Source organism: Emiliania huxleyi, assembly GCF_000372725.1.
Source record: "Emiliania huxleyi CCMP1516 unplaced genomic scaffold EMIHUscaffold_61, whole genome shotgun sequence".
NCBI lineage: Eukaryota > Haptophyta > Isochrysidales > Noelaerhabdaceae > Emiliania > Emiliania huxleyi.
The window spans coordinates 122,627-136,012 of NW_005197426.1; the positions used below are offsets into that span (position 1 = coordinate 122,627).

The 13,386-nt window shown below is 64.4% G+C and overlaps 3 protein-coding genes across 3 annotated transcripts in view; 1 reads left to right on the top strand and 2 right to left on the bottom strand.

Moving 5' to 3' along the window:
- EMIHUDRAFT_214389 (hypothetical protein) overlaps nucleotides 1–3,487 on the bottom strand; it is a gene marked incomplete at both ends in the record, with an annotated part of 3,850 nt that extends 363 nt beyond the window's left edge. Inside the window, 8 exons of the mRNA XM_005763937.1 lie at nucleotides 33–512; nucleotides 593–704; nucleotides 770–1,024; nucleotides 1,099–1,188; nucleotides 1,781–1,803; nucleotides 1,899–1,970; nucleotides 2,138–2,282; nucleotides 2,555–3,487. Of these exons, the coding sequence (XP_005763994.1) occupies nucleotides 33–512; nucleotides 593–704; nucleotides 770–1,024; nucleotides 1,099–1,188; nucleotides 1,781–1,803; nucleotides 1,899–1,970; nucleotides 2,138–2,282; nucleotides 2,555–3,487 (2,110 nt within the window). The remainder of the gene's footprint in view (nucleotides 1–32; nucleotides 513–592; nucleotides 705–769; nucleotides 1,025–1,098; nucleotides 1,189–1,780; nucleotides 1,804–1,898; nucleotides 1,971–2,137; nucleotides 2,283–2,554) is intronic.
- Nucleotides 3,488–6,386: 2,899 nt separating this feature from the next.
- Nucleotides 6,387–7,772, top strand: EMIHUDRAFT_465005 (hypothetical protein; the record flags this gene model as incomplete). The annotated part of the gene is made up of 4 exons (XM_005763938.1): nucleotides 6,387–6,878; nucleotides 7,048–7,228; nucleotides 7,299–7,347; nucleotides 7,461–7,772. 4 exons carry the CDS (start codon nucleotides 6,387–6,389, stop codon nucleotides 7,582–7,584), a joined length of 846 nt encoding a protein of 281 aa, XP_005763995.1. The 3' UTR covers nucleotides 7,585–7,772.
- A 328-nt stretch (nucleotides 7,773–8,100) lies between these two features.
- On the bottom strand, nucleotides 8,101–9,921 carry EMIHUDRAFT_104632 (hypothetical protein; the record flags this gene model as incomplete). The annotated part of the gene is made up of 4 exons (XM_005763939.1): nucleotides 8,101–8,977; nucleotides 9,099–9,172; nucleotides 9,239–9,478; nucleotides 9,604–9,921. 4 exons carry the CDS (start codon nucleotides 9,919–9,921, stop codon nucleotides 8,101–8,103), a joined length of 1,509 nt encoding a protein of 502 aa, XP_005763996.1.
- Nucleotides 9,922–13,386: the final 3,465 nt, after the last annotated feature.

Sequence of the window (13,386 nt, forward strand, 5' to 3'; positions counted from 1 at the left end):
GGGGGGGGGGGGGCGGTAAGCGGCAAGCGCACCAATCTTGTCAAGCGCTGGGTCAAAGCCGGCCTCGACGACGATCATCACGTCCGGCTCGGCTTTGATGATGTCCGCCACAGTGACGCACGCCCAGGAGTTCTCGCGGTCTTTGAAGAGGTTGGTGAAGCCTGCCTCCTTCATGATCATCTGGGGCGCGCCCCCGCCAGAGCCGACGAAGACCGACAGCTCCGGCTCCTGATCGCAGCAGGAGATGCAGTCCAGCCAGACCGCGGTGAGAGAGTGGCCGGCGGCCTTCTGCAGCGTCTGTTGGGCGATGACGAAGTCCGCCTCGATCTCCTTGACGAGCTGGCTGGCCACGGTCGGCACGTTGAAAATCTCGCCCATGGTCTTGATTGTGTCGTACAGGGTGTCTGGAATCGGCGGCGCCCGCAGGGTCTTGTCCTCGCACGAGACGGCCGAGAGGAAGGTGCCGATGCCTTTGTCGTGCAGCTGGGGCGGCACCAGCTCTCGATCTCGTCCTTGCGCTCGTAGCCGGGAGCCTTGCCCTTGTCGATGTACGTCTTGTTCTCGCCGGCGGGCCAGAAGTCCGAGTTCTCACCGCCGCATTCGCCCACAGACGCCCACTGCCGCAACGTGTCGTTGTTCCACGCGTACTCGGAGAAGGCGCTGCTCCAGTCCGCAAAGATGTAGTCCGCGTTCGCGGCGAGCACCTGGAGCGAGAACGAGCATTACGTCGTTGGGTACGAGGCGTGCAACAACTGCGGCGTGCCGTGACCTCCGCGTCGCTCGGGTACGATTTCCCATCCGCGCCGCTCATGACCGGGACGCTGTTGTACGCGTCTTTGTACTTGGGCCAGATCGGGTCGAGGACGGAGGTGACGCCGCGTGTGCCGACGATGCGGTCCTGGAGGCCCATGGAGAGCATGAACTTGAGCGAGCCCTGGTTCATGGTCACGACCTTCTCCGGGGTCGTCTGAAGTGTCTTCTCGACGCCGCAGTTAGTGTAGGTGACGGGGAAAGCACCCGACGCCTGTAGCGACGGACGGGGAGGGGCGTCAGGGACGGTAAGGAACTTGCGTGCTGCGGCGTGTGCTGGGTCGGCACCGCGAGAGCAAACTGGGACAGCATGATGAAGGGGTGTTCAATGCGTTTGCACTTCGGCTGCTCGATTGCGGCGGTAACGCATGAGCACGCCTTCAGCAAAGGCAGCGTGTCCCGGGGGGGGTAGGCCTTTATTTTGTGCCTTTCGTCTACCTACCTACTTGTCAACTCGTGTAAGAAGACTGTTTGAGCTTGTGCGTCTTGGGTCCGGGAGATGTTTCCGGGGCGAGGAGGCCTCACAGTTGTTTTTTGAGACGTAGGTAGACGAATCCTACTCTGCTAGGAACTAAAGGCCGCGTCCTATAGGATTCCTATTGCAATACACGCTGAGCCATGCTACAAACCCCTACAATGTACAACAAAAAGTGGCGCAGTTCCTCTCGCGCAAGTGTGCATACGAGCTTCGTGTCTCCCGACGATGCACTCGGCATACTCCGGCAAGCGGCCACGAGGCGAGCTCACCTCTTGGGCTCACACCTCACCTTCCTGATTGCCACTCGGCCGCCCCCTCCGCAACTCGGCGACCGCCTCGCCAAGAGTAGCCGGCACTGCCACCTCCGCCCCCGCCGCCCCCGCGCTCGCTTTCTCGGCGGCGTCGATCTTCTCGGGCGCGGGGATGGCGGAGTCGGAGCCGGGGATGGACGGCAGCCGCGCCGTGTCCGCGCCGAAGAGGCGCCTCGCCGACAGCCGCGTGCGGGCCCGCCTGCTCTGCGAGGGCGAGGCGCCGTGCGAGGGCGAGGCGCCGCCTAGAGACGCACAGTAAAGAAGATGGGCGGGTGCGCGGCATCTAGGGACGGCGGCACCGCGGGAGGACGCGCCGCTCTCTAGCGACTCAGCCGCGCCCGCCTCCAGCGGGCTCGCGACGCCGGGCGCGCCTAGGCGAGCCAGGAGAGAGGCAGGTGCACACCTCCACATGCCGGTGTGGAGCGCTGGCCTGCCCCCCCCACTCCCGCCCCGCCGCCGCCGCCCCAAAGGCAGCCCCCGCGGCACTGCGAGGGCGAGGGCGCGCCTGCGTGGCTGGCGGCGGCATCTGGTCCGCCACTCGTGTCGACGGTGAGGAGGGTGAAGCCGTCCAAGGCGGAGGCGGAGGCGGCGGGCGGCAGGTGGGGGGCGCCGTGGGAAGGCGAATAGTCGATCGACCCGATGTCGGACGCAGGCGGAGTCGGCGATTCGGAGCAGTCGGAGGCCTGGGTGGCGGCACGGGGCGCAAGACGGGGTCCGCTTCTGTCTCTGGCTTCGCAAGAGCGAGTACCCATAGGTCAGGGGGGGGAGACGGTGCCGTGCAGTGCATTTGCGAGCGGTGCACACGGGATGCGTGTCGTCTCGAGCGCGAGTCGGAGGTAACGGGGCGCCGTATTCCCCTTCTAGGCTCCGTAGGCCGAGTCGGAGTAGGGCACGCTCGACGCCGAGGCCGACGCCGCGGCGGCGGTGGAGGAGGAGGAGCTGCTCGCCTATTCACGTGGTTGCCCGCCTCGACCGAAGGCGGTGCTCCCTCCATCCCCAGGGCGGCGCAGGGGCTGCTCGCCAAGCTCGATGAGAGCAGGCTGGCGAGGTGGCGCGACGACCCCCGCCGTGGCTTCGGGCTGCGGCGCCTGCTTCCCCATGACGGCTCCCCCGCCCACGCCACGACGCTGGTCGTGTCGTCGCGAAGCCCGCGCGCCCTGATCGCGGCACGCACGACTTTGACGGCCGCATCGGCGGGCGTGGCGGCGGCGCGGACGTGCTTCGCCACGCGCTCTTCCGAGAGGGCATCCCAGACGCCATCCGAGCAGGCGATGACCTTTGCGCCGCCCGGCCGCTCGAATGCGAGAGTGCACACGACCGGCGTGGGGTCGACGTAGGCGCAGTCAGCGTCGCCGACGGTACGGCAGACGGCGAGGCCGCCGGGCCAGGCGCGGATGGGCCCCACCCCAAAGTAGCCGTCGTCGCTCCGCGCCTTGGCGAGCCGGGCGCCGCAGGCGACGACGCGCGCCTGCTCCTCGGGGCTGTTGCTCAGCCGGTGCTCGGCGGTCAGGGGTCGATGTCCCGATTCCTCGACGAGGAGGGCGGACGAGTCGCCCACGTGTGCGCACGTCACCTCGCCTCGACCTTCGTTGATCGCCACCACCGTCACACACGCGCCAGCATCGGCGCTCTCTCTCTCGCACACCGCTGCGTGCACCGTCGCAAAGGCGCGGGAGCACGCCGCCTGCAGCGAGGCGGCGTCGGCGGCACCCGCCTCTTTGACGATGGTCTGCAGTAAGGTGTCCTCGCACAGCTGCGCCGCCTCAGGGCCGCCGTGACCGTCTGCAACGGCGAGGAGACAGACGGTCTCGCCGCCAACAAGGGCGGTGAGGTGCATCGCCCGGTCCTCGCCCTTGCAGGAGCGCTGATGTATGGCGGGAGCAGCCATGGGACTGGTGCTGGCTGAGGGGAGCAGCCGGCCGGGCGAAGGGGAGCAGCCGGCGGGCGGCAGGTAGGCCTTCCAAGGGTTTCCTCCCCTTTTCCTTCCCGTTTTCCTGCTATTTTTACCAGCTTTACTTCCTCTTGATCACAGTGGATTTTGGTCACAATTTTCACATCATCGCAGAGCGCACCCGAGCTCAAAAAGTAGCAGGAAGGGCTTAGAAGGCTCTGAAAGGGGCTCCCAGGCACTAAATTTGTCCCCCCGGCCGATGCAAATGTCGTTTTGGGTGTCCGTCCACTGAAAACGGACTCCGGCAAGCACTTTTTTGGCGCCGTGGCCGTGCTCCAGCTCGGCGCGCGCAGCGCGCGGAAAATCGTAAATCGGTGCCATTTTAACTTGGCCTGTATATACTTTTCCGGCAAACAAAAAGGAAAACAGAGGGTCCCCAGCACTTTGCGTTTCCGGAAATTTCCAGGGAACAGAGGGTGTTTGGTGCTCCATTCTGGAAACTCGCGACTTTCCCTGAGTCTGAGAGCTGGTCTGGGGCAAAATAAAATCGAGGAAACCGGCAACATCCCGGGGATTTTTCCAGGTATACCCGCAAAATACCCGGTATTTGGCCTAAAATTTGGCTGATTTTGGGCCCAAACCAGCCTCAGACTCGGCTCAGAGCCCGGAAAATTTGATGGTTTCCCCGGGAAAATAGAGAGGAAAAGAGAGGGTGCTGTAGAGAAAAAAGGAAAGGAAAAGAGACGGGGTGCGAGAGGAAAAGTATATACAGCCTAAATTTTAACCGTTTTCCACGGGGTTTTCTTGTGCATGTTCGGCCTGCCCAGCACCACATGCCTAGGGTTACACAGGAGGACGGGACAGGTGAGCGGCCGCGCGCCGGCCGGCGACGGTTGACGGCCGGCTCACCGGGACCAGGGGGACGGTGAGTCTACTGGCTGGAATCTTTGGGATGCGAGAAATAGTGGCCACGAGAGTTATATCTGGAGTCTTTGCGACATATGAAGGCAATACCAAGCTATCCTCTCCTCAAACAACGCACAGTCTCTAGAGCTGTCAAACGTTAACTTTGGGCCTAACAGTTGCACTATTGTTGGCTGAAAATCCTCAACGTTGTTCAAGTGTTCTCCCCAGCCCATACTGCTAATGTTTGTTACTGTTGTTACTGTTGTTCAGCGGCCAGCAAGCAGAAAATGGCAAAAAACCCGGGTAAAACCCGAAAATACCTGGGTTTTTCCAGGTAGTTTCGGGTATTACCCGCACTGGACGCTGGAGATCGTCGTGGGTCACTGCCAGGCCTTCCTTATTGTTGTTCAGCTGGCCTAACGTTAGCTACTGTTGTTGGGGAGCCCCACTGTTGTTCTGTTGTTACTGTTAACACTAGCAACACTGTTCAGCTCTTAACGTTTGACAGCTCTAACAGTCTCTCACGCAGACACCCCACGGCACGGACACGGCAGCCTGCCACGGACGGAGGCCGCGCCGACCGAGCGTGTGTGTGGAGAAGTTTACCTTACCTTACCTCTCCGAGGCCCGAGGGTTGGTTCTGCGCTCCGGGTTGGCCTGAACAAGCTTTTCCGGCAAACAAAAAGGAAAACAAAGGGTCCCCAGCACTTTGCGTTTCCGGAAATTTCCAGGGAAAACAGAGGGTGTTTGGTGCTCCATTCTGGAAACTCGCGAGTTTCCCTGAGTCTGAGAGCTGGTCTGGGGCAAAATCTGAGGCAAAATTGAGGAAATCGACAAAATACCCAGGCGGTCGCAGGGTAAATTCCAGGTATACACGGGTTCTCCGCAAACTTCCCGGCATTTTGCCGATTTGGCCTAAAATTTGGCTGATTTTGGGCCCAAACCAGCCTCAGACTCGGCTCAGAGCCCAAAATTTGACGATTTCCACGGAGTTTTCCCAAGAGAGGGTGCTGTAGAGAAAAAAGGAAAGGAAAACAGACGGGGTGCGAGAGGAAAAGCTTGTTCAGCCTAAGCCTCCGGGTTTCCCCTAGCTGTGGAACGCCCCCTCTACTCGGAGCTAAAGAATACTCTCCGAGGGTTAGTCCGCGCTCCAGGTTTCCCCTAGCAGCGGAGCGCCCTCTCTACTCGGAGCTAATAAATAAATAAATAAAACGGGCACGCCAAACGAGGGGTGGGAGAGGGACAGGGTCCCCACCTGCACGAGCAGGATCTTGGAAGGACGATCAGGGACACAGGGGAACGGGAGCGGGGAGCGCATCGCGACACGGAGGGGGGCTGGGCAGGGTTCACCCACACGACAGGGTCCCAGGGATTCCTCTCTCGTATAGGACAGGTTGCACCCGGCGGCACGGGGGCAGGCGCGGGCCTCCTACTGGTTGCGCTCTCCTAGTTCTCCTGCTCCTGACAAGGGACAGCGACAGGCTCGCAGCACGGTGGACTCCCTATTCCACTGGCGATCTCTCTCGACTAGCGACCTTCCTCCGGCTTCTCACCAGCAGTCTCTCACTACCACGGGCACACTGACAGAGGCGGCCAAAAGGCTCACGTGGGTGGCAGGGCGGTGATAGGAGTCGCCCACTCCCACTCTGTGGGCTTCGCTAGAGGTGCGGCCCCTGCGCGTGTCCTCGCCCTTGCGTGTGTGTGTGTGTGTGTGTGTGTGTGTGTGTGTGTGTGTGTGTGTGTGTGTGTGTGTGTGTGTGTGTGTGTGTGTGTGTGTGTGTGTGTGTGTGTGTGTGTGTGTGTGCGGGCGCTGTGCGAGCCGCCCTGAACGACCACAATGTTGAGCGCGCTCGAGCACCGAAGCACCGCGAGCGCCGGCAAGCACCACCGCCCCGCGCCTTGGCGTGGGTCGGTAGTACACGATACTCGGAGCTAAAGTGTAAACCATACCCAAGTAAAATTCTTCTTTCCCTTTCGGCACCGCTCCGTAATGAATGCGTTCTTCCTCGCCTCGACGGCCTTCCAGCCCGGTTCGCGTGCGCCCGCCGCGCCGGTGCTGCGGCACGCGTCGCCGCTCGCCGTCTTTCGCACGCCCGGCAGCACTGACCAGGCCGTCGCCGACCAGCAGCGCCGCGCCGAGGCGGCGGGGCTGACGCCGAAAGAGTACGAGGAGGCGACGCGGCGCGCGGCGAAGGAGTACCTCGACGCCTCCGGCGCGCACGCCATGCCCGCCGACGGCTCGGCCGCCGCGCAGCGCGCCTCCTTCCTGCCGCAGCTCTGGGGTGTCGACTCGATCCCGGCTGTGCCCGCCGAGGCGGCGGCCGACGAGGCGCGCGTGCTGGCGACCTTTTACGAGATCGGCGGCCCGCTGACCAGCGTGCTCTCCACATCGGTGGCCAAGCAGCTGCCGATGATCCCGCACGTCGGCATCCGGGTGCACGGCGTGGAGTACTTTTACTCGGACCACATCGAGTGCAGGACGGTGCCGGTGATGGAGGAGATGCTCGGGGACCGGCCGCAGGCGAGGGTCGAGCCGAGAGACCGAGAGACCGAGCCGAGACACTGCCGAGACCGTGAGATCGTGCCGAGGGGCGTGGAGCCGAGACCATGCCGCTCGGCCGCGTGTCTCGTACCTCTGGCTGCGTCCGCAGGTGACCATCGACCTCGGCCCGTCGCTGCTCGGCAAGGACGAGGTCGAGGGCCTCGTCGGCAGCCTCGAGGCCACGTGGGACGCCGACGCGTACCACGTCTTCGACAAGAACTGCGTCCATTTCTCCGACGCGCTCGCCGCGCGCGTGAGCGAGGGCGGGCTGCCGCAGCCGCTGGTGCAGGGCGTGCTCGACGTCGCAGAGCGCATGCTCGACTCGAAGTAACAATTAATCAACACCTCACTCTTAATTAGGCGTGCTCGACGTCTCGGAGCGCATGCTCGACTCGCTGCCGGAGTGGCGGCGCGAGATTAGCCGGGAGTGGCCGAGACTAGCCTCTCGCTGCCCGCGCTCGGCCGCCACGTGATTGGCTTTCTTCTGAGCCTTCTTCTGAGCCCTGTCCGAGCCCTTCCCAGGCGCGCGCTCGGCCGCCGCGTGATGAACGAGGTGACGCGGCTTGTGGTGGTCTCGTGGGGCAAGGCGAGCAAGGAGAAGAAGGAGCGGGTCGCCGACGACTTGGGCGTCGAGCGCGGGGCGTGAGGACCGGGCTAGAGCGCCGCCTTGCCCTTGGCCCACAGCGGGCGGGCGGGGGGCCGGGGGCGCCTTGTCCGCGGGTTTTTTGGTGGATCGCGTGCGGAGTGCGAGTGGCAGTGGCGTCGTGCACTGCTGTGGGGCTAGTCCTCCCCCCGGTGTGACGTGTGTGTCGCCATTTATTTTGGGTTTTGCCCATCCTCCCGCGTTGGCGGAAAGAAAGTGCCAGAGAGCGAGGAAGGAATCCTGCCAAACGGGAATCGTGATACACAGAATTAGCTTATAGCATATAGGACCCCGGTCCCCGCGCGCCCAGTGCCGCAGTGCCGAGTGCGCAGTGCGCCGCCCAGTGCGCACAGATAGAGCGCTCCACACCGCTCCTCTGTCCTCACGAGACCTCAGACGCTCTCCCCTCCGCTGCGCTCCGCTCAAGTCTCTCTCTCTCGTATCTGGTGGTCTCGAGAGAGATCGGAGATCGCGAGTCTACACGATATAGGTTTCATTTTCCCAGATCCCACGTACGGCTCACACCGGCAGGCTGCTATACACCTCGACCCACGGAGGCAGCCGCCAGTACGTGCCATTGTCCCTCCCGCTCGCCCACTCAGCGTAGGCGGTCTCGTTGTCCTCCGGGCAGCTCGTCCGCCGCGCGAGCGCGGCGCACGTCGCCCGGATCTGCGCGCTGATCTCGCGACGCGTGAGGTTGGCGTACCAAGGCACGCGAGCGGGGCGGGGCGGGATGTCGACGCTGGCGCGGCCGTGCTCGGTGAGCCGAAACGCCGCCGCGTCCCCCCTCATCGACTGGCAGCCGCAAAAGGTGTGCGACGCCGTCGAGACTCGCGTGCCGACGAACGCACGCGAGGTCCACTCGCCGCGGCGCTGCGGGTCGGGACGCACTTCGGGCGGCACAAGCCACGCCGCCCAGCCAACCTCGACGGCGGGGTCGAGGACCTCGGCGTACGGCCGGTCGTAGACGTCGGCTGCGCCGCCAAAGCGCAGCGCGCCGACGCCGGTGACGGCCTCGCGCCCGCGAGTCTCCTCGCCTCTCCGCCGCCGCCGCCGCCGCCCGGAGCTGGTCCCGACGACGGCCTGCGAGGGAGCGACGATCCGCGCCTCCCAGCCGTAGTCGCCCGAGGTGGCGTTCCAGTACGCTGTGAAGGGGTAGGCGTAGAAGCCGCCGCCCGTAGACCACGTGCATGGCGACGCGCCGTTGAGCAAGCCGCGGCCGACAGCACGGCGCTCCCCCGCGACGGCGACTGCTGCCGCTGGCGCCGTCTCTGGCGCCGCCTCGACGAACCCTCGCACGACGGAGAGGTAGCTCTCCGGAACCTCGACGAAGGTCATATGCGACGCGTTTGGGAACACCACGACCTCGGCGCCCGGTATCGCCGCCGCGAAGCGCCTCGAAGGAAGGAGGAAGGATGGTGAGCTGCGGCTCTCCCTCTTCTCGAGGTTGATCTCCTTTGGCCGCATTGGGTAGAGCTGCGGCCACACGTCGGCTCTCTCCCGGAACAATCCCTGACATCACGTCTAGATCTCGCCGCGTGGTGTCGGGCGTCGCCTCGTCGAACTCGCCGCACGTGAGCAGCGTGGGCACCTAATTAATAATTAATGATTAATAATTAATAATTATTAACTCTCCGCACGTGAGCAGCGTGGGCACATCAATGCTCGCGAGCTCCGCCGAGCCGTTGTAGTCGCGGAGCACGCCGGTGGAGATGAACTCCGTCGGTCCCCACATGCCCTCGTAGCACCGCTTGTTGAAGAGGCGCGGCTCGAAAGTCGCCGCCACAAAGTCGGGCCACGGGTCCCGCCGGCACAAGTGCCGCCGGTAGAAGAGGTCCGTCGCCGCCGCAAAGGCCTCGCTCGAGGTGTCTCCGGAGGCGAGGCACGCACGCAGCGCCTGGAGGTCAAGGCAGCTGTGGAGTGAGCGTGAGGCGCGGAAGCCAAGGCTATTGGTGCGTAGCGGTCGGTCGCCTCTTGTGCACCCGCCGGCAGGGCGGCGCGGTACACGGCGTTGTCGGCCACCCACCGCCGCGTGTCGATGAGCGGCCCAGAGAGGATCAGCTTGGTGAGGCCCGGCGGCCGCCGTGCCGCGTACGCCGCTGCGATGGTGCCGCCCCACGAGTTTCCGAACATGATGAGGCTGTCGAGGCCGAGGTGAGAGCGCAGCGCGTCGATCTCGGCGAGGTAGCGAGGCACGTTCCAGTTCTTGGGGTCGTTGGGCCACTCGGAACTGCCCGCATCGAGCTGGTCGTAGAAGATGAGTTGCCGAGAGGCAGAGAGCGCCGTGAGCGGGTAGAGGTAGTGATGGCTCAAGCCAGGACCGCCGTGAATGACGAGCATCGGCGGTTCGCCTTTGCGCCGCTCTCCAACGACACCGTACCAAATGCGGCCGCCAGGCACAGCGAGGTGGCCTTGTGAACTGAAGTTAAATTCCGTCGTCGGCGGCGGCACAACGGTGGTCGCGAACTGCGCGTGCCCATCGAGGGAGGAAAGAAACGCAGCGGCGGCGAGGCAGAGGACACACGAGAGGACACACGGGCGCACACGGAGACCAGCCGGCCCACTGTGGCGTCGGACGTCTTGCATGGCGCAACCGAACACAAAAGCACAGCGAGGCCGTGTGAGTGGTCGCCCAGCGCGGCGGGGGGCAGTTTTTCTTCTTGCCGACGCCCTTCTGGCTTCGAAACCTCGAATGTTCGCGCAATGCCAGCCGTCGCTCAGACTGCAAGAAGAGACGACATGGCATCTAATAACAGGCTTCTCTCACATGACAAGCGATCCCACGACAGCGAGTGTGGGGACTACATGATCCGTACGTGAAGGGTGGAGGGGCCCGTCCGCGGAGCTAGGCGGTGCGGGCGCCCTCCACCGCGGCAAGAAGCCGTCCGCCGTTTGCTTGTTCGTGACCCAGTTGGTGCGCATCTTGCGCGCCTGCTTGTTGATGTTTTCGGCGTCGCCCGTCACCGCCGCCATGTAGATAAAAGGAAAATTATTTGTTTTTTAGCAAAGACACAGATCTCGAACGCCAGCCGTCCGAGTTGGCTGACCTTCCGTGCACGCAGTAAATTTTCACTCCCACCCCTGCTGTAATCCAAATCCTGCATCGTCTCGTGTAGAGCTCTACTTGCAGCGGCTCTTGCAGCATTCAACCCGCACTGGATGCCGGGAGGCTCTCGGGCAGCGCAGCGCCGGGAGAGGAAACGGGCCAAGGCGAGCGGCGCTGCGGTGCCTGAAGCCCCGAGCAACAAGTGCGCACGCACACAGGCTTCTGCTTGCTCGGCGGCCACACACGATGAGCCTGCAGCGCCTGCGGTACCTGTAGCAGCGTTTGCGATCAATGCGAGCGGCGCTCCCTCTGCCGAGGCTGGCGCGGCTCCCTCTCCTCCATACCGCGAGTGGCAGATCCCCGCGCCGAACGCCGCCAACGACGACGGGCTCTACGAGGCGCTCCAGATCGCTGTCGATCAGGCTGCGACGATTCACGGGAGGAAGTACCGGTACGGTGCGCTGCTGATCGCCGGCGACGACCACGTGCCGCTCAAGTCGGGCTCGAACAAGAAGCCCTTCCTGCGAGACAACATCCATGCCGAGATGAGCGTCCTCAAAGGCTGCCCTCGCCCCGCCGGCAAGGACATGTTCATCGCGCGCTTGGTGAGTGCTCCGCCTCGCCGCGCCCGGCGGCTGAACGCCTCCTCACTCCTCCTCCCTCCACTCAGGCGCCGACAGCGCCTCCGGCCGAAGGTGCGGCCGCACCTTCCGCCACGCCGGCTGGACGGCGAAAGATTCTGAATGCGATGCCGTGCGATCGCTGCGAGGCGAAGATGATCCGGACGGGCATCCGCCACTGCTACTTCACTATCAACGCGACGACGATTGGGGTGCGTCTGTACAACGCTGACGACCGAGATGGGGTCTAAGCTCTGATCGCGCGTCGGTCTGTGCTATGAATGAGAGCAGAGAAGGTGAGTTGTTGCGCCGACGAGAGAAATAACCGAGGCTAGTGCCATTTCACTGTGACACAGCTCGCGTTACAAAACCTTGATTTGACCATTTGCGCAAAAAGGTACGAGGCTGATCCGGCCGTGTCCCCAGCACAGCTTTGGCTTCGACGGGCGCCTCCCAGGGTGCCCCGGGCGACCGACTCGAGCGGCATGCGGCTTCGGACAGGCCTCGGCCCGGCTCCTGGCGGGTCGCTGAAGCGTCTCAGTCGCTCTCTCTCGGTTGCGCGGTTGCGCGGTTGACGCTTTTTTGGCGCTCACGGCGGGCGGCGAGGCTGGCCTTGAGGTCGCAGCGAGCCGTCCAGACGTCTCACGGTGGCGTCACGCATACGACTCGTGGCGTCGGTCGCCTTGGAGGCGGCGGAGACGTCCAGCGGCGGCGCATTTTGATGGGCACGCCCGGCAGCGCTGCGGGCGAGCGTGCCGCAGGCTGAAGACCTCCCTTGGCGCGGCGCGAGCGGCGCGCACCGCTGCACGAGGGCGCGCGGCGCTGCCGCCGCGATCAGTCGTCACGGCCTGCGCCCGGGCCGGCCGCGCGGTTGGCGTGGCAGCGACCACAGCACATGGTTCGGGGCTTCGGGCGGGCTTCTCGGTATCTTCGGTTCCGCTGCACCGGCGCGTGCGTCCGACCCAGTGAGTCCTGCCGGTGAAGTGTGTGGTGTCCAGCCGCGCGGTGTTGCAGACTACGTCGCGTGGTGTGCTTGTGCGTCGGTAGTCATCGCACGACTCGCAGTCTCGCACTGTGTCCGCACTGCCGGTGCCGGCTGGGTCCGTCGCAGCGCACGCACTCTCCCTGTGGGTCGAGTCGTGGTTTATGCGCGAGTCGTGGTGTGCGAGGATTATTTGACTAACACTCTGATTAATACCCAGCGCGGCGTCTCCCCCTCCTCTCTCGCTCGAGGCACCCGGAGCGAGAGTGTCAAGGACACACACCCATCTCTCTCTCGCGAGCGCACACACACCGACCCCATGTGCCGTGCACGGCCAGCGCTCCCACAGGCGCGGAATGATCCGTCGTGCGCCCCATGTGCGTGCGCGCGCAAGTACATGAAGCAGTTATAGCAGTACCCTACGACACACACCGCCAGAGGACAGCGCGTCCAGCGTCCATCGGGGTGGAGGTGCTGCCGCCAGAGCCCAGGTTGGCGAAGCCGTCAACGATCCACTCTATGAAGCGTGGAGCTGCCGCCAGCGCTGCGGCCTGCGTGCCAAAGTTTCGCGGCTCGAAGGGGGCCGCGCCGTAGGGAGGGTTCGTGGAGCGGGCGACCCACCTCTGGAGCGTAGGCTGTTGAGCGACATCTTGACGTGCGTCTTCGACTTGCGGTAGAGGCACTCGATGTACCACCGGCCTGAGTTGCTGTTCTGCTTCACCGTCGGCGAGCAGCCGAGGTGCGCCACGCGCGGTCGTCGTCAGAGGCAGAAGAGGGCGCGTTGGTCATTTTCGCTATCTGCGCCGCGCGCAATGGGGTGAAGTCACGTGGGATTTGCACGACGCGGCTGTCGCGACGTGCAGAAGTGCGTGGCATGCGGTGTACGAGAGGGTAGGGGGCTGAACGGCTCGGCTCGCGTCGCCATCCCAGCCGCAGCCCTGGATTCTGGCCCGACGCCGAAGCGGCGCGCGCGGCGGCCGGCGCGGCTTGGGAAGGAGGGCGCGCGCCGACCCGTTCAGCCCCTAGGGGACCAGACTATGGCCACCACTAGCCTCGCCAACCGCTCCGCTAGCGTGTCGAGCGAACCTGACGCGACTTCGGATGGCTACGTGGGCGCCTCGCTGTGCTGGCGTTACGCCCGGATCAGCCTCGTAGTG